The following is a 26142-nucleotide window of genomic DNA, read 5'->3' on the forward strand; positions in this document are numbered from 1 at the left end:
TGTTCACTATTATATTTTAATATAAATGTATGGAAGAAAATAAATCAGAAAAAATATAAGTAAAAATATTCTAAAGAAATCTTACTGTATTTTCTCAATCAACCAAAGCAGAGAAATTTTGATGAGTCATTTGGTTCTCTAAGGAAATCTCAAATTTATTAATAGAGATATCCTTCATAGAGATACAGCATACACCTGAATTGACAATGAAAAACATCAAAGCTTACTTCTGAAGGTTTGGCTACATCTTTTTCATCCACATATTTTGCCCACGGTCCCAAGAAACCATCAATATTAGAGGCATCATTTTCTTTGAACTTTTTCCTCTTTTCTATTTTCTTCTGACCAGTTTCAAACACAGTTAAACCTACATGAAAAAAAAATCCAGAGGTCACAAATACAGATTTTTCTAAAAAAAAAAGCAGCATATATATAATTTTATTTTATATGGTTAGAGAAAGGTGATTGTTTACTTGACCAAAGATTTATTAAAAAACACAAAATAAAATCTATATGAATATGCCAGATACACCAATGCATGTTATACAAAAAGAGATTCAACCTTTTGGGCAAAGAAGTTTTCTATTGCAATATTTTGCAAATTCTAATATACATAAAGAAAAGACCTAGCTATATAATCCTGCAATGGTATACAGTCCTTTTAATGAATCATAGACCAGATCAGTGAATTTTACCACTTTCTAAAAGAAACTTAGCAATTTAGTATTACTAAATAACGATAAAGCTACCTCTGAAAGCGAGAACAAAAGAAAATTTATCATCTAAAAACTGCATTAGATTAAATTACAATAAGTAATAGCTTATCTCTGATTTGCTTGTAATGCAATAATATATAAATGAAATACAGTTCACAAGAATCTGGTAGTTTTTCTAAGTGATCTCAAACTAAACTTGACCTCTAATATCATAAAACTTAACAGTAAGAAGAAAAGAGGAAAGAGGATGTTTCTGGTTGAGATTTTGACTTGATCAGTAGGAGGTGGCATACTGTGTGTAGTTGTTAAATTGGAAAAAGAAAGGTTAATGGGAGTCATAGTCACAACTTAACTGTTAACTGAGAATCTAGCTACATAAAGATGTGGCTTGTAGAAGTCTAACTTAAAGAAAAAAGCTTACCTATGTGAATTCAACTCAGTTTCTTTTAGGCTGTGTGTTATAACAAAAGCTTGTTAAAATGCCATTTTAACAATATTCTAGTCTATACATCAAAGGCAGCTTGATCATACAGGGTCTGTAGCTACTAAGGGTTCTTGTACAAACAGCATATTCTGTTTTTAACGAGCATTCTATGAGTAAGAGTCCAATGGGCTGATGAGCTTTGTGACAAGTTAGCATTTAAAGTATGATGCTTTGTCTTATAAGTACAAAATGAATATGAGCACAAACATATATTTTAAAACACATATTCAAACTCAGTCTTCAAAGCAACCCTTCAAAGACAATCTCCACAGACACGCACAATGAAATCTTTTTCTGCTCTGTTAAAATGTAGCTTGACATCAGTATTGAGAAATGCACTGCTAAAATTAGCTATACATTAATCATAATTTATTGAATGAGTTCTATGAGGTTGGCCTCATGCCAAGTACTCACTACAACCCCTGAAAATAGGTAAGACTACCTTTCCTACCAGGTTGCACACCTAATAAGTGGCAAAAGCAAGTTCTAAACGGTAATAGTTCCAAACTATATTGTTCTAAACTCTATCACTATTGTCTCAACTTAAAAAAATCAAGAGCTAAATAAAATACTAGTTTTTTCCTACTGTCTAAAGTCAATCTGTAAGACAGTAATTAAAGATAAATATATATACGATATTAAATATTTCAAATAAATTACCTTGATTTTTTTCAGCTTCTTCTACAGAACCAATATATTTAGTAGACACTTGATGATTATCTAATGAAGGGTCCAATGCATAACCTGAAAGGAAAAAAGTACAAATTATTCACTCAATTTTTGCCATTTACAATTCCTTTTAATTCTATGCAAATATACTCATTTCATGTTTTCCTTCCCAGATGTTGAAAATGGTCTCCTTAACTTAGGACCAATCCTTCTTTCCTGAGCTTTGTTTCTATTTAGAACAACTAACCTAAATCTCAGGCTTCACCACGAATGACTTCAGCAAAATAAGAAGAATATTATGGGATGAATCTGTATACTGACATTACATTACTAAGAGCCTCTCTGGCCAAGATATCAAACTGTAGTCTTAAATTTTGTAAGAGCTTAAAAATATATACATTAACATATAAAAATATGCATTCAGAAGCTTAGAAACTGTTTTCTTTTTCTTTTTAAGAGATGATACATGGCTTAGTTTATCAAATTATATAAACTATTAAATAATAAAAAAATAGGGTAAGAAGAACTAACTAAAATCTAGCTATTATTTTGAAAATGTCATTCTCAGTAAAGACAGTCTTGCCTCCCAATTTTAAAATAATATATTTCTCCTTCATAAATCATTATTTATATTTCCTTGGTAAGAGAAGTAAGTAAGGATATCTACTAGCATATGGATACACTCCTTTAACTAGTGAAAGAATATGTAGCTACATATAAATGTGGTTTTCAGTGATCTATGGGTACTTAAGGAAAGAAGGTATATATTAAATCAGTTTTTTCTCAAGTGGAGTACAAGCATGATAAATGTTTGATAAAATCACTTTTTAATAATAATACAGCACATTCACAAAAGACAGCTAGATCATTAGTCAGTCTAGGGCCTACAAACCACATGAACAATCATGGAATACATAAAAGTATTAGCCGATTTTTTTTTAAGGGGCATATCCTAGTGGATATAGTTAACATTTTAATTTTCCAGCTAAAGATTAAAAGGAACTTCTTTTGGGGAACAGAAAAAGATTTGTCATCAAACATACTTTTCAAACGAGCTAAGGATGTAGGCGCTCAACTCACCCTTGTGATATGCTACAATAGAACCAACCACCGGCTATTAGCTCATTTGCATATAGTTTTTTTCAGTATTAAAATATGTTCTTAGCCAGAGGAGAGAGCCTGATGGCAGAAAAGCAGCTTTGGAATAGAATCTCTGAAATCACAGGTTCAAATCTCATGAGTTATTTTATCTTTCATCTCTTTGATATACAGGAATAGTGTTTTATAAATGATTTTTCTTAAATGAGACTATATAAGGCTCATATAAAATTTAGACCAAAATACCCTGTTAAAAATTCTCATCTCAACCATAAAAACTTATCTAATATAATTCGATCTTGAAGGAGATTCCTTTCTATATAAATGGCATTGCATTGTGCGTCTGGAGAGAGGGATAGGAGGCAGAGAGTGAAGAGAGATCCCTGGTCCTTCTGGTGTTATCTGTGTGAGCACCAATTCCCAACTCAGCTGGCCATAGTCTTGTTTCTGAGGAAAGGAACTTACGCTCTCCTCTTTTCCCACATCCTCTGTGGTAAAATCTTTACTGCCACTATCACCATTACCCCTGCTGTCTTCCACCCCAGGTAATTAGGGGATAATAGTATTTTCCCTTTACAAATAAGAGCAGTTAAATATTTAGCTATATGTCCTACTAGAAGTCAGCCAGTGGCAGAACTAGATATAACTCCTAACACTACAGAATTTCAGTCCAATTAGTTTTCTACTATTCTATGTCTCAAACAAGTGAATACATCTGCATTTTAGTTCTGAAATACTCTCATCTATCTTTCTGAAGCTTATTTTCCATTTTATCTGTTTAATGGACTTAATGTCTACTTTCTTCCTTTGTAGTCCTATTTGAAATAGCTCTAATAATATCAATTTTATTATTAGCTCCTTAAGATTATTAACACTAATATCCCAAAAGACAAATGAAAAGAGACTATAAACAGTTTGCAAAAGAATGGTCACAAATATATGGAAAAACCTTCAAACTCACTAGAAGTCCAAAAGAATAAAATTAAAATAAAGAGATATAATATTTTGATGATCAAATAAACAAAGGAAAAACAATCACAGATCTTGAGTAAGGACAAATAGGACTTTCACACATGGTGGTAGCCGTATAAGTCGGCAGAATGCTTTTGGAAAGCAATTTGACAATATATAACAAAAGCTTTAAAACATTTATATTCTTAGACCTGCTGCTGGGAACTCATCTTAAGAAAATAATGAAAAAAAAAACCCCACAAAGTTATATGCACAAAGATATTCACCGCCACATTTTAAAAAACATTTTACTGCAGTTTAATATATACTTCACCACATTTTTAATAATGAAAACCAGAACCAACTTGAAATCTAAATGATATAAGAAATGTTTACATAAACTACAACATCTTCAGCAGAGTATTTTAAAAAATTATTTTAAAAGGTTAATAAAGAGTTTCTAATATTGAAGTTAAAACTCAGTTAATGACTATGGTAAAACTAAAGGTGTTTACTTTAAATTCTATTTTTCCTGGTATAAAGAAAATTCTGGGTGAAAGTAGAACAAAGGGAAGAAACCTCATTGAGAAGCCCCAGTAAGACCAGCAAGGGAGCAGGCCAGGAACCCATGACAACAAGGGAGGAACACAGGACAAAAGAATTCACACAAACCAACGAGAGACGGAGAAGTCGGCTGAAATACCATAAATAGGAGCTAAAAGCAAAACTGTAGAATAAGTAAACGGGATGATACAGCAAATGTGCCTATCTTCACTGATAAGGACTCTACAGGCGAGTTCTCTGATAAAGTAAACGTACTGTACAATATAAATCTTCCAGAAATAATACACTTAGATTATAACATTGTTACAACTACTTAAAAATGGGAAGAGTGTTTGTTCTATACCCTAGCAGAGTTACACAGTGATAAATAGGAGACCGGTAAAACTGTATTCATGTGCCCTCTCCTTTATGTCTTGTAGGTAACACTAGTACAAGACATAAGGTTTGCTCTCTGGTACTCTGCAAATGAGGGAAGGTAATAGAAAGTTCTCATAGCCTTACCTTCCACATATAAAAGTCAGAGAAAACTCACTCACTTGCTGAAAAGAATCACTATCTGAAGTTAGACAAGAACTTTCTATGAGAAAATTTTAAGACTTTTAATTAACAGTAGCTATACTTGCTTAGTACTTGGGGGTAAAGACAAAAGAGACTGCTAAACCTGAGGCTGGTTAACTAGTTTATTGATTTAAATTCAAACAGATTGCTCTCAGTTCTAAGATTATCATAAGGGAGACAGACCACTATTTTCTTAGTTTTGCAACTGGCCACTCCCTTTATTCCAGGCTGCCTAACATAGTATAGCCTCATAGTCACTTTTTGTCTTTCACTCACTAAATAGTTCAGCCTCTGTCCCAGCCCACCACCTCCTAACAGGAGAGGCAAAAAAACATTGGTTATTAAAGAAAAAGCCCATTTCTGAACCCAAGTCTAAATTTCATTGGACTGGAAGTGTCACTGAAGTCTTTTAGGTGATTTTGGAGTACAGACTCAGCTGTGACTTTTGGTACAGAGTAAGTCAATTATAACCTTGCCATGGTGAAATGTGACTTAATATATGACAATCTTTTTAGAACTAGTTTCCAAGAATAGACTGTGAGAAATAGCTAAGACTATTCGTACTAAACCTCTAAACTAATTTACAGTGAATCAATTTGCATCACTCACTAAAAATTAGAAAAAAGTAACTTTCCAACATTAGATTATGTAAATTATGATACAACCAATCAATGGATATCATATAGCTCTTAAAAATGAAAAGCTTTCAGATTATAAAGTAACACTAAAAAGTGTTTATGATAAAATATTGAATAAAAAAGTGAGATGCCAAATGTTCAGTTTAGAAAGAGTAAGCTGTGTAATACAAATGTGAATAAGAAAAAAGACTTGGAGTGACAAAGACCACAATGCTAAGAGTACATATTTTAGTATAGTGGCATTATAGGTAACCTTCTCTCTTTCCTAAATTTCTAAAATTTGTTTATATTACTTTTTAATGAAAATAACTATTATTAAAAAGTATCACTTGGGGCCGGCCTGGTGTCATAGTGGTTCAGTTCACATGCTCCTCTTCAGCGGCCTGGGGTTTGTGAGTTCGGATCCTGGGTGCTGACCTACACCACTCGTCAAGCCATGCTGTCGTGGCAACCCACATACAAAATAGAGGAAGACTGGCACAGTTGTTAACTCAGGGCTAATCTTCCTCACCAAAAAAAAAAATAAAAAAAACTAATCAAACCAAAAAACACCATCACTGAACACATACTATTTCACATGATACTGCTTTCTTAACTTTTTTTGATCCTATCATATAATAATGGAAATTAATGGTAGAGAGGATAGAAAAATTTATTTAAAACTTAAAAAAAATTCTACCATAAGAAATAAAAGGAGAGAGGTATTGGGGCTGGCCCCGTGGCCTGGTGATTAAGTTTGGTGTGCTCTGCCTTGGTGGCTCAGGTTTGGTTTCAGGTGAGGACCTACACCATTCGTTAGTGGCCACGCTGTGGCAGCGACCCAAATACAAAATAGAGGAAGACTGGCACAGATGTTAGCTCAGGGCAAATCCTCCTCAAGCAAAAAAAGAGGAAGATTGGCAATGGATGTTAGCTCAGGGTGAATGTTTCTCAGCAAAAAAAAAAAAAAAAAAAAGGAAGAAGTATTAGAATTCTAATTGCAAAGAAAACTAAAGCAAAAAAGAGAGAGACAACACTGCTGATGTCCAAAAATGTGATTATTAAATCTGTTGTAAAAAACAAATTCAGTTTTCTTTTTCAATTACTCTTTTGAGAAAGAAACATTAGCACAAGTAATTAATTCATAAAGAAGATCACAACTACAACAGGCACAAAAACATTCTCCTTTACTTTGCTCATCCACCCCTACCAAAAAGCTCTTTAAAGCAGAAGGCGATCAGTGTGTCTGTCTACCTACAGATGTGGATTATAGGAAGAAAAATGAAAGGCACCACCAAACATGGACAAATCTGATACAAGTGACCAGACCAGGACCTATGATGGGTGGAACTATTTTTAAGGACGTTATAAAGACCATCTTCTTTTAGAGGGGATTTCCAGCCTTGTATGCATATTAACTTTCTTATATTCTGCCATTGATAGGATGTAATTATTTTACACAATGAATCTGTGGCCATTCTATTTACTGATTCCCCTTAGTGATCAACAGAAAACTTTTCCATGATAAGATTTGAGAAACAGTAAAGTCAACTAGTCTATAAGATAGAAAATGTAACCTCTTTATCTTGCCATTTACTAACTTCAACAGCAGTCTGCACATGATGGACATTCAATAACAACTATTCATTACCAAGTACAACAACAGAGAATATTCTGTTTTTGTACCAGAATATTTCTAGTACTCAGAAATCATAGCAGATTTAGAATGACAGCTAAAAATAGTAGTTCACCTTCCTATTTGTATAAGTAGCTATAGATGTGTATAAGAAAACACATTACCCTTTTTGAAGGAATCTAGATTAATAAATTAAAAAACCAGAAGATAAAATAAATCACACATACACACACACACACACACACACACACACACATCACTTCTAACAAAGTCAAATTTGAAACTGTAAGTCTTCTCACCGTATGTGGCAAAAGTTCTTCTTTGCTGTTCAAACATAAAATCATTGATATGAGCTGGTTCAGCATATCCAGAAAGCATATTTCTAGGAGCAGCCATTTGCTGTGTCCGAAAGGGATTTTCTGGTCCAAACTGCAGTGTTATAAGGGGGGAAAAAAACAAAGAAAAACTTAAATTCTGAGTGTATAAAGCTTGAATTACTAGAATAATATATAATGTACAATGTATTTTCAACTCTAAATCATCAGGGGCTAATTAACCTATCAGGGAACATGCTCACCTCACATAGTTCAGACGAATTGGGCTGATTAGGACTGTTTGTCAGCCCCTAGGACAGAAGGAGAGGAACGTAGTTCACCCAAGTCTACATGTAGCTATTTAAATTTAAGTTAATTAAAATAAAATATTCAGTTCCTTGGTCACAACAGCCATATTTCAAGAGCTCAACAGCCACATACGGTTATCAGCATCTACATTTCCATCGATCAGGAAGTTCTATTTGACGGTGTTGCTCTAGATAATTGAGACTTACTATAGTTTTCTCTAAACCATGATTTGGGGGATTTTGTGTGACTTTTATTATCGATAACAGCACCATGATGTGATTTTTTAAAAAAATACATGTTTCTCCTCTACTAGATTATAAGTTCCTCAAAGGTAGAGACTTAGAATCCTCAACACTTACCATAGTGCTTGGCATATAGAAAGCACCAATGAAGGAAAGATTAATCAGAATCCCATGGGGGGCAGAAGATAAGAAAATAGAAAATAAAAGCAAAGTGTTGAAAAAGTCCCTAGGAAAGACATTAAAAATGTAAATAAAATTTCTCCACTCTGAAAAGTCACACTATGAAAGTCTTACACAAAACAGTACCACCATTATCTATTTGTTTCTAATGCTTTGAGTTTCCAGAACGGCTTTCCAAATGTTATTTAATTTGATCTGCACAAAAATCCTGGAAAGTTTAAGACGTATTTTCCTTTTCATGTTAGAAATGAAGGTAAAAGCCAAGGATGATGTATTTTACCTGCCTTAGAGTAAAAAGATCTTTTATTTAGTAGAACCAAGGCTAGAACAAACCCTAGTCTAACATTCTATTGCATCATAACATTCCTTAAATGCACAATTATAGTCTGTAACTTTTTAAAAAATTGGGTAAAAAAGTACTCGAGTATATTGTGTCAAGTGCTATTAATTTAATGCTATTATAAAAGGTATTGGGAAAATCCAACTCTTTTCTTTTTCATTTTAAAATAAAAAATAAAATAAATTTCCTACTTTGGAAATAGTGGAATTAGATAGGATATTTTTATTTGAACTCTGGAAAGTCTACTGTCATGATGAAATATTTTGACATTAGAACATCTTAGGTCACTACCATTAGAAACCATTTTTTCTATGATACATTTCCAGAGCCATAAATATAAATTATTCATCTCTTACCCAGAATGCTGCCTTCTCTAGATATCAATATTATACTATGCATGAAAATCTGAATTTAAACGTTAGATTTGCCTTACATTTTTTTCTGCTTTAGAAGAAAATAAATTACTGCAATATTCCTTTCTGCCGACAGTTTCCATTTCTATGTTTAAAATGATTCAATCTTAAAATATCTGATTTATACATAAAGCTCTTATTACTATTTATTCTAAGTTATAATAAAGGACAGTACAAGACTTTGTAGCCCACATTAGTTCTTCCTGTGCTGATGGATGGAAACGTAGGAAAAAAATCTAGATTGCTGAATGCTGGAAGTTACAGTTAACTTCATTCAGTCATGAAATTTTTTATAGAAACAAGGAACATCCATAAAGTTAAATATAATAAAATGATTTAAAAGTTTCCTAGATGCTCTACCTGCTATAGTCAGCTACTATCTGCAAAGCAGCATCTGATATTTCTGGGGGGAAGAAACCGAAAATGATAAAAATCGCCATTGCCCTTATTGTCACTCCTATCACATATAATAAATTAACAATCATTGTGCTTATACTTTATAAATTAAAAAAGAAAAATATAATTTCCATAGTCTTATTTTATGAAGATATTACAAAAAGAACAATTCTTCTATAGGCCATACATATTAAATGTATGGTCAGCTCCAACTTTTAAAGAAAAATTCTCAGTATTAAAGAGCTTTGATTTCTACATGAATACAGATCCATAAATTACAGCTAAGTATATTTTATATACGGTGCTGTTCCTAAGGCAGTCTAAAAACTTAAATGTGCTTATGTTTTATAGAGATTTAAGCTGAGACAACAAAAAAATCTTCTAATGATATAGGAAGCCGTGTAGGGGGAAGATCCATCTACTTCCCTCTCAACTTAACTGACCAGTTACTGGCAGCTATTGGAGCTGACCTCAAAGACATTAAATGCCAACAAAGAAAGGCAGACAAGTTATTCAGCAGAACTCAGCTGAATTACTCAAAAAATGTCTCCCTGATGTTTCTGGTCCCTGTGAATATGCACCACTTTTAATTCTACGTTAACTATTAAAAAAAAAAAAAGCATATTAAAAAAACACACAAACTGATTTCCAAATACTTCTTTTAAACTTTTGATAATTAAGTTTAACAGTAAATTTGTATTCAAGTGATTTTTAAAAACACATATTCAAGTTAATTAGGTATAAGTATTTAACAGTTTTTAGCTAAGACAATATTGAAGTACACCATGTCAATTACAACTGTAATCTCCCTATATAAAATATACACAATTAAGTATTAATTCAGATCCCTGCACTCAAAAGAATGTATGATGTTCCTGAGAGAGGTAAGGATCCCGACATCTTTAACCTGAGTGAAGCAGTCATTTATTTATAGAGTTGGGAGAAAAGCATTTTTAATTTGTTAGGACGTTGGTCGATAAATCTAAAAGATCTGTGGCAGTGGTTCTCAAAAGTCTTCTGTAGGTAGAGTACTTGAGGGTCAATCTCTTAGAAGTATATCATAGCATCACAGGAATTAACAAAATTTATACTAGTAAAAACTGACTATATGAAATCATAACCATAAGTTCACATATAGAAAAAAAACTCCCAAGTTATTGAACTAGTAATTGTATTATACTTCTTATTATTTTTTTTTGTGAGGAGATCAGCCCTGTGCTAATGTCTGCCAATCCCCCTCTTTTTTTGCTGAGGAAGACTGGCCCTCGGCTAACATCCGTGCCCATGTTCCTCCACTTTATATGGGACAACTCCACAGCATGGCTTGCCAAGCGGTGCGTCGGTATGCACCCAGGATCCGAACCGGCGAACCCTGGGCCGCCGCAGCAGAGCGCATGCACTTAACCACTTGTGCCACCGGGCTGGCCCCAATAATTGTATTATACTTAGACCGCTGGTAAGTTTTTCTTTAATATTTATTGCAGTCATCAATGTTTAAAACAGTTACAAAGAAATTTTAAGGTGAGAAGAGTCTATTGATTAACTTAATTTTATTTCCTACAAATTTGGAAAAGACCACCAACATTCAATTTTATTGGCAGAATACCTCAATCTTGTAAGACATAAGCACAGTTTAAATATTACCAGTATAAGAATATTTTTTTAGTGCTGGTTCTATGACCTTGAGCCTCAGTTTCCTCATCTATAAAAGAGCTGAGCTATGATTTCTGAAGTTCAATCTAACATTTATATTTATAGCAGTCTTTATAGCTAGATCTTTTAACAGTAAGTAGCATTTTTTCCCTCAACTTTTATATTTTTTTATTCCTGAAAGTACTACTATTTTAAGGAGTCTGAAATTCTCCCTGAGGTTTATGGGTTTTATATAAGTCTAGAGAAGCTAACAAATACACTTTTCTCTGAGTAGATCCAAAAAGGATTGAGTGAAATGAAGAAAAGCACTAAACTGAAACAATGGCTATTCCATCTTCAAGCTCCATCTGTAATTTCAGAAACCTTATCTGGTTATCTATAGCTAGGTAGACTATTCAGGAAAAGTCCTTGGTTGAGAGGGAGAAACAATATTTTATAAAATAAAATAGCCAATTCAGTTAATTTACTGAACTAGCGAAGTCAAAGGCATAAGGCTGTACCCTGAAACTCCACAATGGCCTCCAAACTGGTCTTCCAGTTATACAGCGATTGTTGAGTGATCTGGACTCAAATCCCCAAATATGCCACTTGCTGGCTGTTTAATCTGAGACTTGGTTTCCTCGCTATAAAATAGGGCTAAGGTACTTACTTCATGGGGTTGTAGTGAAGACTAAAGGAGACAAAGTATATAAATATGTAAATCCCTCCGTATGGTACCTGGCATACAGTAATAAAGGGTATTTTTATTTCATTCGTCTCTATCCCCGATCTTTTCCATTGTGTAAACCCTTACCAAATTCCCTTCCTAAAAATTCAGCTTTGATTATGTCATTTCCCCATTAAAGAACCTTAGAAATCTATTTATCATCTATCAAATCTACACCAAACCCTTCACCTTGGCCCCCCGAGCCCTGTGCAATATTATAGAAAGTACCATTCTAGTCATTCTAGTCCTACCCTGTTCTCCCCTACTGATAATGATAAAACATTCCTGTTCTTCAGCTCTTTTATGACTTGGCTTATGCTGTTCCCTTCTGCCTGGAATTTTTCCTCATAAAAGCCTACCCAGCCATCAATGCCAATAATATTAACATAAATACCAATAAGGGTTACCATTTATTATATGCTTACTCTGTGCCAGAGAGCTTCCTAAGCATATCACACATTATCTCATTTATCCTTATGACTCGGTAAAGCAGAAATTACCTTCATTTTACCTATAAGAAAACTAAAATAATCCAAGGTCACACAAGAGCTAATAAGTGGTCTGTTTAACCTCAAATCTCATGTTCTTAAACTGCATTGTATTGCTCATTTCAAATACTACTATTTTCCTAGAACTTTTTCTTATCTTTACAACCAGATGCAATCTCTCCTTAAACTTGAATAGTAATTTAGAGGCATTAAAGGAAATAGTCTGCTCTCTATCTTTTTAAAAAATACACTTAGTATAGCCTCTCTGGTAAACACCAGCTTGAGGAAAGGGATTATATCTTGTTTCTAACAATGGATTCTCAAAATATGGGAACTTGAATTTCATCTAGCAAAGCTCCTGGTAACGTCTTTCTAGACTTTTCCAAGTTACACAGATCCAAGTCATAAAATTCTCAGTTAATAATTTGTTGTATCACAGACAATTCATTTGGCAACCAGGAAAAATTGTAATTTTTCTTCACTTTTTAGTCTCATCACTTTTTGTTAAATTGCTGACCACAAGCATCGAAGTGTTCCTAACATAAACTAGTTCATATATTTAATGTGAGGCTTCCTAACATGGGAAAAAAAGAACAAAACATAAAAGGATTGATAATCCCACAAAGATGGTGATAGGCCTACCGCCTTGTCAATAGCACCACAAAGATTTTTGATCTTTTAAATTTTTCTTGAAAGTTTTGAAACTAATTACACAGCAATATATTAGATATGCATAGGATCTAAAAATTTAAGAAAAACAGATCTCATAGAAAATACACTGACACAGGAATGATTCACACTGCACTACTTTCAAATTTTCTTATTTTCTGGATTCAGTGGCTCTATGTTACTGAAGTGTTTTCATTAAAAAAAAATCATGAAGCATATATATATATAACATACCACATCTCTTCAATGTGCTGGCTAAAATAGTCCCAAGGGATAAAAGACAGCCTATTGTTTGACAGGCTAGAAGGATTTAAGAAATAATGGAATAAAATTAAAAATGTGTCACAGTCTCAGAGGATGAGAATGAGATTTTTACTTACTGTTCACCCAGAGAACAGCCAGAGCCCTGTCTGGACACTAACACACACTGGCTGTGCTACACATTTCAATTGCCATATTTTAAGTGACTATGGAAACCTAAGCAGGCAAATAACATGAAATAGTTTTATGATTCTGATACATCAAAAAACAAACAATGACAATATGCTAAAAAATGAAAAACATTAAAAAGTACTTCTTTCTCCACCAAGATGCAGCTCCCCCTCATCTCCATCTAATGCTCTTAAAGATCCCGCTACTGAAGCTTATTTTTTTTTTTCTTACGGTGACCATTTTCTGGCATCTCTACTTTGGCAATCAAGGATTCTTTTCTTTTTTTAAAAAGCAAAACATTTAGAAATTTAATCTTTTCTATAAAGACTTTCTTAAATGGACAATTTTCACTGTCTGTGTTTTTTTTCCTTCTTTATCTTTTGTAATGCTTCCATTGCCATTTAACAGCAAAAGATGTCTTACTCAGAGCAGGCAATGAACACTGCAACCACTTTCAAGCACTGACCACGTCAGTACAGCACCTTTTTTTAGCGTTCAGCACAGCAGCATCTGTAACTAGATGTTTCATAATACACTATACATTGATGACGCTAATAAACCAAAATTTTTTTCCCTTATGGTTAATTTGTAATACTCCTTTATCAACACTGAGAGGAAGATGTTAATTAGGTTCACATCTAAGAATCAGATATTTTAAGATTTCCTTTTTCAAAAGACATAGTTCCATGCTATCAGATAGTTGTATGTAGGTAGATAAACAGCTAGTGAATTTTTAAAATATTGTCACAGGAGCATACTATTTAAACTTTTGGAGGATAAAAGAATATATTTTGTTTTTTTTAATTGAGATATAATTGACATATAACAGGATACATTTTCTAAAAGTTTAAATAGCATACTTTTGTGAGAAAACTTTGAAAAATTCACCGTTTATCTACCTATGTATAATTTAAATACTTTAACAAAAGGCAGAATCTTAAATACAGTATGTTTTCTTACCTCAGGAGCAAACATCGTCTCATAGGTAGGGTTATACTGAACCTCTTTGACAGCAGGATCAAGGTGAACTCCAGTCTCCAAATCTTCCTAAAAGAAAACCAAATGCACATTAAAGATCTGACAAGAAATTATTTTATTTTAGGAACTACATTAAGGTCACACTAGCCATTTTAACACCAATTTAATGACTATTACACTAGTGCCAAATGATTAATAATTCTAATAATCAAAGACTAATAAAAGTAATGTATATGGTTACAGAAGTTAGAATGCATAGCAAAAATTTTTTCCTTTCAAAATACCGACTTTATCCCATCTGAACAAATCACAAATTTCTAAATAAGTTAACACTACTCAAAGCCTTAACTTAAGAGAGTCCTATTCTTCTTGCTTATTAACTCAAAAGACCTGATCTTCTGGTCCCAAATTCAGGAGAAGCACTCCTCTGTTATTCAGCAAACCTTACTAGATATGTATCCAGAGGGTACCCGGTTAGGGACTGTGGAGGAAACAAAAGGAAGTGGCAGGGCCCGAACCTTCAAAATCTAAAGTCTTATAATCTACGTCAATGTTTCAACCTTCCTAAATTCATCCCCCAGGGTAATGAACATAAAAATCTCATCTCCACTAGAGAATCACTGATAGGCTATCTTCTGTGTAGCTCCACCACTTACAAATGTAACAATTCCCTAATTGGCTTCTCTAGCCTGAACCTCTCCCTGGAACTCTGGAGACTTACATGTCTATGCTTCAACTTGACATCTTTTCTCCCAAGATGTCTAACAGATGTCTCAAATTTAATATATCCAAAAGGGAACTTCTGGGCTCCCCTTCCCCAATGACTCCTTCCAGTCTTCTCTATCTAAGTTAATTCCAATTCCATCCTTATATTTGCTCAGGTGAATATTCCCAGAGTTATCCTCGACTCCTCTTTTTTTCACATTGTATATCCAATCCATCAGCAAATCCTCTAGCTTCTATATATATCCAGAGTTCAACCACTTCTCAAGTCCTCTCTTCCTAACACCTCAGTCTAACTTACCATCTGGCACCTGGATTATTCTAATAGCCTCTTAACTGGTCTCCCTGCTTCTGGCCTTGCCCACCCACAGCCTCACTCCACACAGGAGCCAGTGCAATTCCTTTAAAATGTTAGATTACGTTACTCCTTTGCTCTAAACCCTCTGATAGCTTCCCACTTGGAGTAAAAGCCAGATAAAGGCTTAAAAGACTCATTATTAGTTGTTCTCAAGAAGTAAGTATGGTTCCCTAGGGTGGCTTTACAGGGCATTTTTGTCTTCCTGTATTGTCCTGCCTGAGCATTTACATATTAAAAACATGTTATTCATACATATTTAATTTACATATTAAACATGCTATAAATACCTTTCCTTTAATTTTATTAGGGCATTCAAGTTACATTTTGAAATTTTTAAGGAAGCTATATACCATCTATGAATTATATTTCAATAAAGCTGAAATCACAAAATTGCTGTTATAAAATGAGGAAGTCGAATCTAATTGGTTCAGGATTTAACCCTCCATCATCTGCCTTCTGCAGCCCCCAACCTCCATCTTCATCTAGCCCTGGGCCTGTGCTCACTTACTGCAGCCTCACTGGCTCATTTACTATTCCTGGAATTCATCAAAGGACAATCCTGCCTTAGGGTCTCTGTACTTACTGTTCCCTCTTCTTGGAATGTTCTTTCTCTGGATATTCACATGATTGTTCTCTCTTCTTTCAGGTCTCTGCTCAGTTTTTCTACTTTCCCCTTACCTTGCTTTATTTATCTCCATTATATTCATCATCATTTGACATATATATTATCTACCTCCCTCTACTAAAATATAAGCTATATATGTTGCATTTTGTATACACAAATGTGTTCTCAACCCCTAGAACTATCCCTATCCTATCACCATATTTATTCTGTTGGCCTCTTGCTGATGGCTGGATATATCCGTCAACATAATGCAAAGACAATGTAAAGTAACATTGCAAATTTTACAAAACAGGTGGGATATCATGACGTTGACAGTGATGTTGGAGAAAAAGCAATGCCACTGACAAATGAAGATCTTTTAGAATTAGACCAGCTAATGACCAAAGACCAGAAAATTGACAAGAAAAATAATAACACAGACACAACTTATTGTTCCAAAATTTTAGCACTTTTAAAACACCCTTCACCAAAGCAGACAACTTAGTTTCTTTACTTCTCAAAGATAGAATCCTTCAGGTATGACTCCCTTAACTTCCTTCCTCTCTAGTTTCAAAACTGTCCATATCTTTAATTTATCTCATCCTTCTCATTTAATTTCCACCGCCAATTTTTATCTGCAGCCTCGACCACACTTCTGGCCTCTGGATCCACATATTTAACTGCCAACTGAACTTCATTATATGGAGGTTCCACAGCATCAAACACTTTGCTATGTCCAAACAGAAGGTTTCATCCCCCATGACTACATTTTCACTCACTAACAAATCAGGGACTCAGTCTTCCTGATTCCACCTTGGAATTATTTCTCTGGCAACCCTACTCCCACCTTCCCTTCACATCCCAGCCACTACTGTCCTACTTCAGGCTTCATCATATCTTACCTGCTCTATTATAATACCTCCTTATGTGGTTTAATATAGCCCCACTTTTACCATCTTAGACTAATTGCTGATTTTAAAAATATCAAGCACTTTCATGCTTTCCATACTACTGGCAATGTTACTGTCTATGCATATCCGTTTACTATCTGATAATCTGTTATCTTCTTATCTTCCCTGATACCTTCCCTCCTCCTGGCTCAAGAAAACTGCTTTTTTGTCCACAGTCCTACGGAATGTTGTACCTAACTCCTTACAGCAACAGTAATAGTACATTATTTGTTGCACATGACTTTTAACTACATTTTATATTCTCACTGCCTAGTAAAATGCAGGACATTCAGTGCATGTTCAATAGATATTTGTTAAGCTAAATTGAAGAAAGAAAAGTCAAATCCATAGAGCAATTAAAAGAGGACGAAGGCTGACCAAAGATCACTGAATTTGGCAATTATGTCACAAAAAACCCTTCGCCAGAGTGATTTGGGTAGTGGCGTGGAGTATGGAAAGCCAGTTGCAAGGGGCAGAGGTATAACTGAGGATTTAGAAAACCAAGACAGTAATAATTTTTACTCTTTCAAGACATTTGGCTATAAAGAAGAAGAAATGGGATGCCAGACTGAAGGGTTTTCAGTGTAAAATTAAGTCTGTTTTTTTCCATCCTTAAGAAGACTAAGCCAAAGATTAGTCAACCATAAGCTACAAGAAAGGATCGAGTAGGAAGAAACACATGAAAAGAATGAGGAGATAATCAAAGGTATGGTTATCGTGGAAGAGGTGGGAGGGGAGAGAACCCAGGACACAGTTGGAAGATCAGCCTCTGAAAGAGGAGAGGTCTCTCTGAGCTGAAATAGAGATGATGAAGACAAGAATGGGTGACAGGCGAGAGATGTTTGGAGTGGGTGGGAGATGCTGGGAGTCACAGTTGATCTTTTTATTTTCTTTGTGTAGTTAGGAGCATAAGCATCTTCACAAAGCAAGTATGGTAACTTCAGATTGATTTATTCATTCAAGAAATATTGACTGGATGTCTACTACGTGCCAGGCACTGTTCTAGGCCCACATAAATAGACAAAACTCCCTGCCGTTGTGGAGCTTATAGTCTAGTGGTGGAGACAGACAATAACCAATATAATAAATTAGTGATTTATAGAGTTTGCTAGAAGAGGGTAAGTGCTATGAACAAAAATATTTAACAACATTAGTTGCCAAGACCAGGGTAGATACATTATTTATTATCCTTACAACACCTCTGTGAGGTATTAGCAAGATTAAGTCACTTACTCCAAGATACTAATAGAATAAATGAGAAGGGGAAGAATTTAAAGTAACCATAATGAAGGATATTAAAAGAGACCCCATTAGCAAAAAACAAAAAAATTGCTGGCAAAGTATCAGTCAGGATTTTTAGTCGCAAGCAAATGAAAGCCTCCCACACTGATTAAAGCGCGTTGAATCCTTTTGAGTTTCTTTTAGCATTGCCGCGAAGGGTGGAGAATCAGCTTGGGGAAACAGGCAGAAACAAAGGGTGAGTATACAGATGGAATCACAATTCAAAATCAATCATATCACAGAACCAGCCAGTGAGGACAATAGTTCACCATCACTAAACTCCTGTGGCTGCACTGGATGCTGCTGTTGAAACTACTGGCCCGAGAAACTAGATACTGTTGGCCACCACTGCCACTTCAAAATATTTCCTTGCTTCTTCATGGATTAGCTTTAGATTACAATTTAGGTGGGTACACTTGTCTAGCTGAGCACAAGTGACAGTCCTGAGCCTCAGCTGATAGGGAGCTGGGAGAATGAAAATCTGGGTTTTCAGCTTCTGATGGTAGGGGGCAGGGAGGGATGCTCTTCCTTCACATTAAGACTCTTAGGGAAAAGGCTTCAAATGCTGGGCCACCTAAAAGATGACACATATATATTACCCTAGAATGCACACTATAATCTTCATTGATTAGAAATAATATCTTGCCTAGGGCTCAGTCGCAAAACCCAGTACCATAAAGTTAAAAGGTTACATACAAATTTGCTTAAACTGCATAAAAACTAAATTATATGCTTTTCTCTCCTTCCACTCCTAGCTATAAACTGCTTAAAATAACAAGAAGCTTAGCCACATTCATACCTCCCCAATGGATTTTACAGAATACAGTTGCTAGAACCACTTTATAATATGGCTTGCCAGATCTTTCTGATTAAGGGTGTTTTAAATATTCTAAATTTGAACTATTTTGAACAGAGTATCATAAGACACCACATTTTAAACGCAAAGTACAATTTCAAAAGAATCACTCTTTATATAAGCAACAGTAGCAACTAATAAAAAATACAAATAGGTCCCAGTCTAGCTCCTGCTAAAATTCTAGAACAAACTGAACAACCCTCCAGAAAATGAAAGGTTATTAATTTTACATTTAATTAGAAAAACTTGGACAATACCACAACCTTGTTTTAATACTCACGAGAGAGGAGTTCAATAACAATTAGGTATGCAATTGAAATTACCACAGAATTACAAAGGATTTCTATTCAGTTTTAATTATCCATAAAAACGAAAGTGCAGTAAATGAAGGGCATCCTATGGGTCAAATAAGTTTAAAAAGTTTGCCTTTTGTTGATTCAAAAAATTTGAGAGTAAAACTAAATAATATTTACTTTTTAGTCCTTTTCACAATTCTTAGTGTTGTACAAATAAGACAACAGATGTGAAAGCACTTTGTAAACTATAAAACAGAACACAAATATTAATCATTATTATAAACTATTTATCAATCCGTGGTATAGTTTTTTTTCCCCAGAAAGTAGAAATGAATGAACTTCCTAAAATGGGAGTCTAGGTGGATGAGATAAAAGATTAGACATTCATGTAAAGATATCCTTTGAGTGTGGCCCTTAAGAAATGCAGAGGAAAACGGTGATCCATTTGAAACTCACAAGTATGAGACAGGCTGCCCAGGAAGAGGGAACTTAAAAATATGCTCAAAATCACAGACAGAATTTTCATTTTACTTAAGTTGGCTATGCTAAAGTAGAGAATACGTTGGGGAAAAGTAACATAGTCACTGAGCGGAGTAAGAGAAAGCCAGGTCTGCTTTTATTTTTTTAACTTTAGAGTCAATTAATAAGCAACTCTTGCAACCCAATAGGGTTCATTACATGATTTCCCAAGTGCCAAATCTGACAATGTTGCATTAAAATAAATTTTTGTGTGTGTGTGTGTGTGTGTGTGAGTGTGAGGAAGATTAGCTCTGAGCTGAGCTAACATCCGATGCCAATCCTCCTCTTTTTTGCTGAGGAAGACTGGCCCTGAGCTAACATCCGTGCCCATCTTCCTCTACTTTATACGGGACACCGCCACAGCATGGCCTGACAAGCGGTGCATCGGTGTGGGCCCGGGATCCGAACCTGCGAACCCCGGGCCGCTGAAGCAGAGCACTCACACTTAACCACTGCGCCACCAGGCCGGCCCCTAGAATAAATTTTTAACCAGAAAGTACTCAATCATTGTCATATATTAACGAACACAAATATGTTTAATTGGAATTCTAGAATAAGAGAAGAGAGAACAGGACCAAAGCAGTCTGTGAAGAGATAAGAACTAAGAACTTTCCAGAAATGTTGAAAGATCTATACTCCAAACCAATCAAATCACAATTAAAGAAACCTAACAAATTCTGAGCAGGACAAATAAAAAGAAATCTACCCCTGTGTATCCCATAATGAATAAAGAATGAAGCTACACCCCAAATAAAAGGGGGTGGGGGTAAAGTGTCTTAAAAACAGTCAAAAGAAAGGAAAACAGCTACACTGACAGCTGACTTATCAGTAACAATGATAATCAGAAGATAGTAGAATACTTTATTTTAAATACGCCGAGAGAAAATAATTGTCAGCTAAGCAAACTAAACCCAGTGAAAATATTCAAGAAAGAGGATTAAATAAAAACAGTTTAAAGACAAACTAAAACTGAAAGCAGGGGCCACCAGTTAACCATCACTAAAGGACGTTCTCAAGTATGCACTACAGCAGAAAGAAAGCAATCTCGAGTAAGAGATGCAAGAATCAGCATCATTCACCACCATCTTGTGAGGTTTAAATATATATAAAAAACACAGGACAATTATAGCTAAAGTAGGGGTGGGAGATGTCAATAAAATTGAAGTGTTCTAAGGTTCTTGCACTGTTCAGTAAGAGGCAAAGATATTGATTAATTCAGACATGTTTCAATTTCTAGGGGGAACTTCTTAACAGAAACTGAGGGTATAATTTATAAATGAGCACAGGAAAAGAATAGAATGATAAAAAAATAATCAATCCAAAAGAATGGATGCCTAGCATACCAACTTTCTGTCTTTCTTTTCTACTGCACGTATTTAAGACTATACTTAAAAAAAAAAAAGGAATGCCATGGCTGCACGTCACAAGTTCTGATGAAAATTATTTTCCTTATTGTTCACTTCAAAATATTTTCTATTACGTTTCTTTATTTTGGCCCATGGGTTACTGAGAAGCACAATTTCATAGTTTTCAAAAGTGGCAATTTTATAGTTATCTTTTTGTGACTGATTAGCTTAGACGCACTGTGGTCAGAGAACATGATAACATGATTTAAAATTTATTGAGACTTACTTTATGGCCTAGTATAGAGGCTGGCAAACTGTAGTTTGTGGACCAAATCTAGCCCACGTCTGTTTTTGTACCAACAAGCTAAGAGTGGTAGTTACATTTTAAAGGGTGTGTTTAAAAAAGACAGACAGACAGACAGAAAGATGATGTGACAAAGACTGTACGTGGCCAGCAGTCTAAAATATTTACTATCTGGGCCTGTAACGAAGTTTGCTAATCTTTGGCCTAGTATATGGTCAGTTTTTAAAAAAATGTTTTAGTAGTGCTTGAAAACAATATTTTGCATTGAGTGCTATATTCTTTATACCCTTTATTTTTTAAAATTTTTTGTTTATTGCAGTAACATTGGTTTATAACATTGTAAGAATTTCAGGTGTACATAATTATACCTCTATTTCTGCATAGATTACATCATGTTCACCACCAAAATACTAATTACAACCCATCACCACACACATGTACCGAATTATCCCTTTGTACCCTTTAGATAGAGTTTGCTAATTTGGTTATTTAAATTTTCTGTATCATTACTGATATTTTTTGCTTCTTCTATCAATTATTGAGAGAGGTATATTAAAATCTCCGACTGTGATTGTAGACTTGATAATTTCTCTTTGCAGTTCTATCAATTTTTGCTTAAATATTTTGAGCTTACATTATTAGGTGCATACGAATTTAAAATTGTTATGTACCTCTTTGTGAACTGAACATTGTATCATTATGAAGTGACCCTGTTTCTGTTTTAAAGTCTATTTTATTGATCTTAATACAACCAGTGCCACATTCTTTTGCTTAGAATTTGCCTATTATATTCTTTTTCCATCTTTCTATTTTTGATTTTTCTGGAGATCTTAGCAAGCATGACAAGGCAAGAAAAAAATAAAAGAAATAAAGGTTGAAAGAAAGAAAAAAATACTGTCATATTTGCAGCTAATATGACTATGTAAGGAGTAAGATCAGTTAGAAAATTAAAGAATCAGAGAAAATAATGCTATTTATTAATATAACAGCATAAAATTAAGATGCACCTAGAAATACCTACAACAAAACTGTATAAGATATTGATGGAGAAACTTACAAACTTTGGAAGAAATTAAAAACCTAAAAAAGACCTAAATGAATGAATACATGTAACACTGTGTCCAAGCTACTGAATCTATGATTCAATGCAATCTTCAAACAAAATCCCACCTGGGTGTTAGTAGTATTTTACAAGTTAATTCTAAACTGTATATAGAATTACAGGGGCCAAGAATAGCCAAGATATTCTTGAACAACAACAACAAAAAGAGGGGAGAGGGAAGAGCCCTACTAAAGATCAAAGCATATTACTAAAAATGTCCACCCCATACACAAAAATTAATTCCATGTGGATTTATGACTGACATGTAAAAAGCAAAGACATAGTGCTTTCAAAAGATAAAATGGGAGAATATTTTTATGATTTTGGGATAAGAAAGGATTTCTCAAACAAAAAACAGGAACCACAATCTGTAAAAGAATAGTTCGATAAGTCTAGACTAAATAAACAACTTCTGTTTATCCAGACAGTGAAGAGAGTGAGAAGACAAGCCACAAACTGGAAAAGATATTTGCAATACACATAGTTGACAGTATCCAGTTATATAAAGATCTACAAATCAAAAGGAAAAAGATAACCCACCAGTTACACTAATAAAAAAAAAAAATCAAATCACCAATAACATATATGAAAAGCTGCTCAGTCTCATTAGCGTTCAGGGAAATGGATTAAAAACACTGCATAAGTTTATTCTCTGCCAAAATGCTTGCTATTAGTCACAATGCAATTAGTCACATACAGACAGACGTATCTGCATGCTTCACATCTCCTCCCTTGGTCATTTTTCCACCATTACATTTACTATGTGTAAGCTTTTTTTTTTTTCTTTTTGGCATATAAGCAGGTTTTGGTTCACAAACTAGCGGTGATCAACGTCCCTTACTCTCTCATCATAGAACCTAGATCACTGGGGGGTCTAGCCCCAGCTCTGCTTCTAATGGACCTCCAGGACCTTATGCAACCTCTCCTTCTGGAGTACCTTACTTATAACTTGAAGTAATTGAACTAACTGAGTTCTAGAGACATCCCCCACCCCTACCCAGTCAACGTACACTGATTCTCTATGTACATGCCGTTTCAAGACTTTTTCACTCACTCTTTCATTCGTTCTCTCACCAAATATATTTTCCTTAATCTTGTACTAGGCTTTGGAGACATGAAAAGGAATAGACACAAGAATTTCTGGTCCCCAAGGTCTCTCAACAGTCCAGGGGAAAGAAAAAAAGTAACAAATGACAGCAATGTGGCAAGTGCTAGAAGAGAGGTGTGAAAAGGGGGTTAAGGCAGACAGAGGAGGAAAGTGAGACTGGGGACAGCAGAGGTTTTTTTGGGGGATAGAGGGGGCGTGGCGCAAGGGATTCCCAGGCAGAGAGACTAGTATGGGCAAAATCTTGAGAGGAAAAAAAGAAAATAAGGCTTTTGGGGGTTTGTAGAGAGTTCAGCATGAAAGAATGTCAGGCCTGACCTGTTACATAAGGAACTTAGAAATTACCCAGGAGGCAACATAGTGTCTTTGGGCAGGGAATCGATATGATAACACTGGAAATGAGAAAGATCGCTCCGGGGGCATTGTGAAGGAAAGAATGGGGTATGGAGTGGGGAGACAAGAAAGGAGGAAGCAGAAAGGCGAGTTAGAAGGTTATTATATTTGTCTTGAAGAGAAATGGTAAGGATCTGAACTAAATGGTGGCAGCAGAAAAGGAAAGAGAGATTTGATAAATATCACTGTGTCACAATGGACAGGTCCCACTACCTGGAAGTAGAGGTTAAGGGAGGAAGAAAAGTCAAGAATGACCCCTGGGAGAAGTAAGGAAGACAGGAAGTAAGGCTGTGTCAGTGAAAATGGAGAGGAAGGAACTGATTTGAGAGAAATTAATGAAGTAGAAATGTTAGAACCAGCTGAATGACTGGCTTCAGGGGCTGAGGAAGAAGGAAAAGGAAGACCTTTCTGTTTTTGGCTGGACTAATGGGTGGGTTGTGGGATCATTAATCAAATGGGAAAAACAGGTGAAGTGGATTTTGAGGGAAAGAAAATGTGTTAATTTTTCAGCACACTGGATTGGAGGTATCTGAGCACCAGCCTGGGAAAGAAGTTTAATAGTTCCGGAGCTGGCAAGGAGTTTAGAACTGGGAATAACAAGGATAGTGTGCCTGGCACTGTTCTAAGTGCTTAACATGCTTTATGACAAGTCCTTAACTCCATGAGATAGGTACCAGTGTTACCCCTACTTTACAGATGAGAAAACAGGCACAGAGCACTTAGGTAACTCAACCAAGGTCACCATTTGGGTAAGTGCTGGAGGCAGGATTTGAATCCCGGCAGTCTTGAGTGTGAGGGCGATCTGGCTGCAACATCTGTCAGCCCATTGATCGCCAGGGTTGATTCGGCTGATCTGGCTGGCTCCCTCACCGCTCCATGTGCATCCCTCCCGAAGCTGCACGCTCGGTCGAACAGGACGACCTTCCCCGAGAGAGGAGGACTGTTCTTCGGTCAAGGGTATACAAGTAGCTGCGCTCCCCTGCTAGAACCTCCAAACAAGCTCTCAAGGTCCAGAGCCTGTGTGAACCACCTCACGGTGTTCATCTGTGAGTCATCAGAAGCATAGACTGAGGCTGAAGGCATGGAGAGTATGAGGGGTGCAAAGGGGACTCAGGACAGTGTCCCAGGAAACACCAATATTGAAAGTGAGGGAAGAAGAACAGGGGATCAGAAGACTGAGGACGGCCCCTTGGAAGCCAAAGGGAGACAAAGTTTCAAGAAACAACTATTTAATGGCATCATTTGATGCAGATATTCAAGTCAGACGGCAGAACTTGACAACTGGAAGGCCAGCGACATTACTCAGGGAGACTAAGTAGTCTCCCATGAGGCTTGGGCCAGGCTGCATGGATTGAGGAGAAAATGAGATGAAGTGAGAGAGCTCCAAAAAGCTGAGCTATGACAAAAATGAAGACTCAGGAGGTTGCTGGAGGGATGTAAGTTTGGAGAGTTTGTTCTGTTATAAAGATAGAAAGATTCTAATCATTCTTTCTTACCAGATGCCGTTTAGTAAAAAGTAAAATTCATAAATAGCTCACTAAAAACCTGTAGATGACTTAAGTTGTAACACTAGTCTTGGGCCTATACTACCAATTGGTGGATGCTCTCATGGGGCTCTAGACACACCAACCTTTCCTTAGTTCTTCAAACACATCAGGCTCTTTGCCATCTCAAGGCTTGCTGCCTCCTTTGCCTGGAAACTCTTGCTTTAGTTTGCACATGGCTGGCTGCTTCTTGTTCTTTAAAGCCTCTTTTTCAGAGAGCATGTTCCTGACAAACCTACAGAAGTCATGCTACTACCTCATTCTCTATAACCGTACTCTGTTGTTTTCCTTCCCAGTACTCAGCGCAACCACTTTATTTTCTCATATTTTACTGGCTGCCTCTTCCAG

The 26142-nt window shown here is 35.4% G+C and overlaps 1 protein-coding gene across 1 annotated transcript in view; it reads right to left on the reverse strand.

Annotated features, from left to right (window-relative positions):
* Positions 1-26142, reverse strand: part of CDC40 (cell division cycle 40) — a 45761-nt gene that overhangs the window by 18582 nt on the left and 1037 nt on the right. Inside the window, exons 2-5 of the mRNA XM_058566464.1 lie at positions 14396-14482; positions 7593-7722; positions 1861-1944; positions 228-367 (exon numbers count right to left, since the gene is read on the reverse strand). Coding sequence (XP_058422447.1) covers positions 228-367; positions 1861-1944; positions 7593-7722; positions 14396-14482 — 441 coding nt within the window. The remainder of the gene's footprint in view (positions 1-227; positions 368-1860; positions 1945-7592; positions 7723-14395; positions 14483-26142) is intronic.

The sequence above is a fragment of the Diceros bicornis genome, chromosome 23 (assembly GCF_020826845.1).
Source record: "Diceros bicornis minor isolate mBicDic1 chromosome 23, mDicBic1.mat.cur, whole genome shotgun sequence".
Lineage (NCBI taxonomy): Eukaryota > Metazoa > Chordata > Mammalia > Perissodactyla > Rhinocerotidae > Diceros > Diceros bicornis.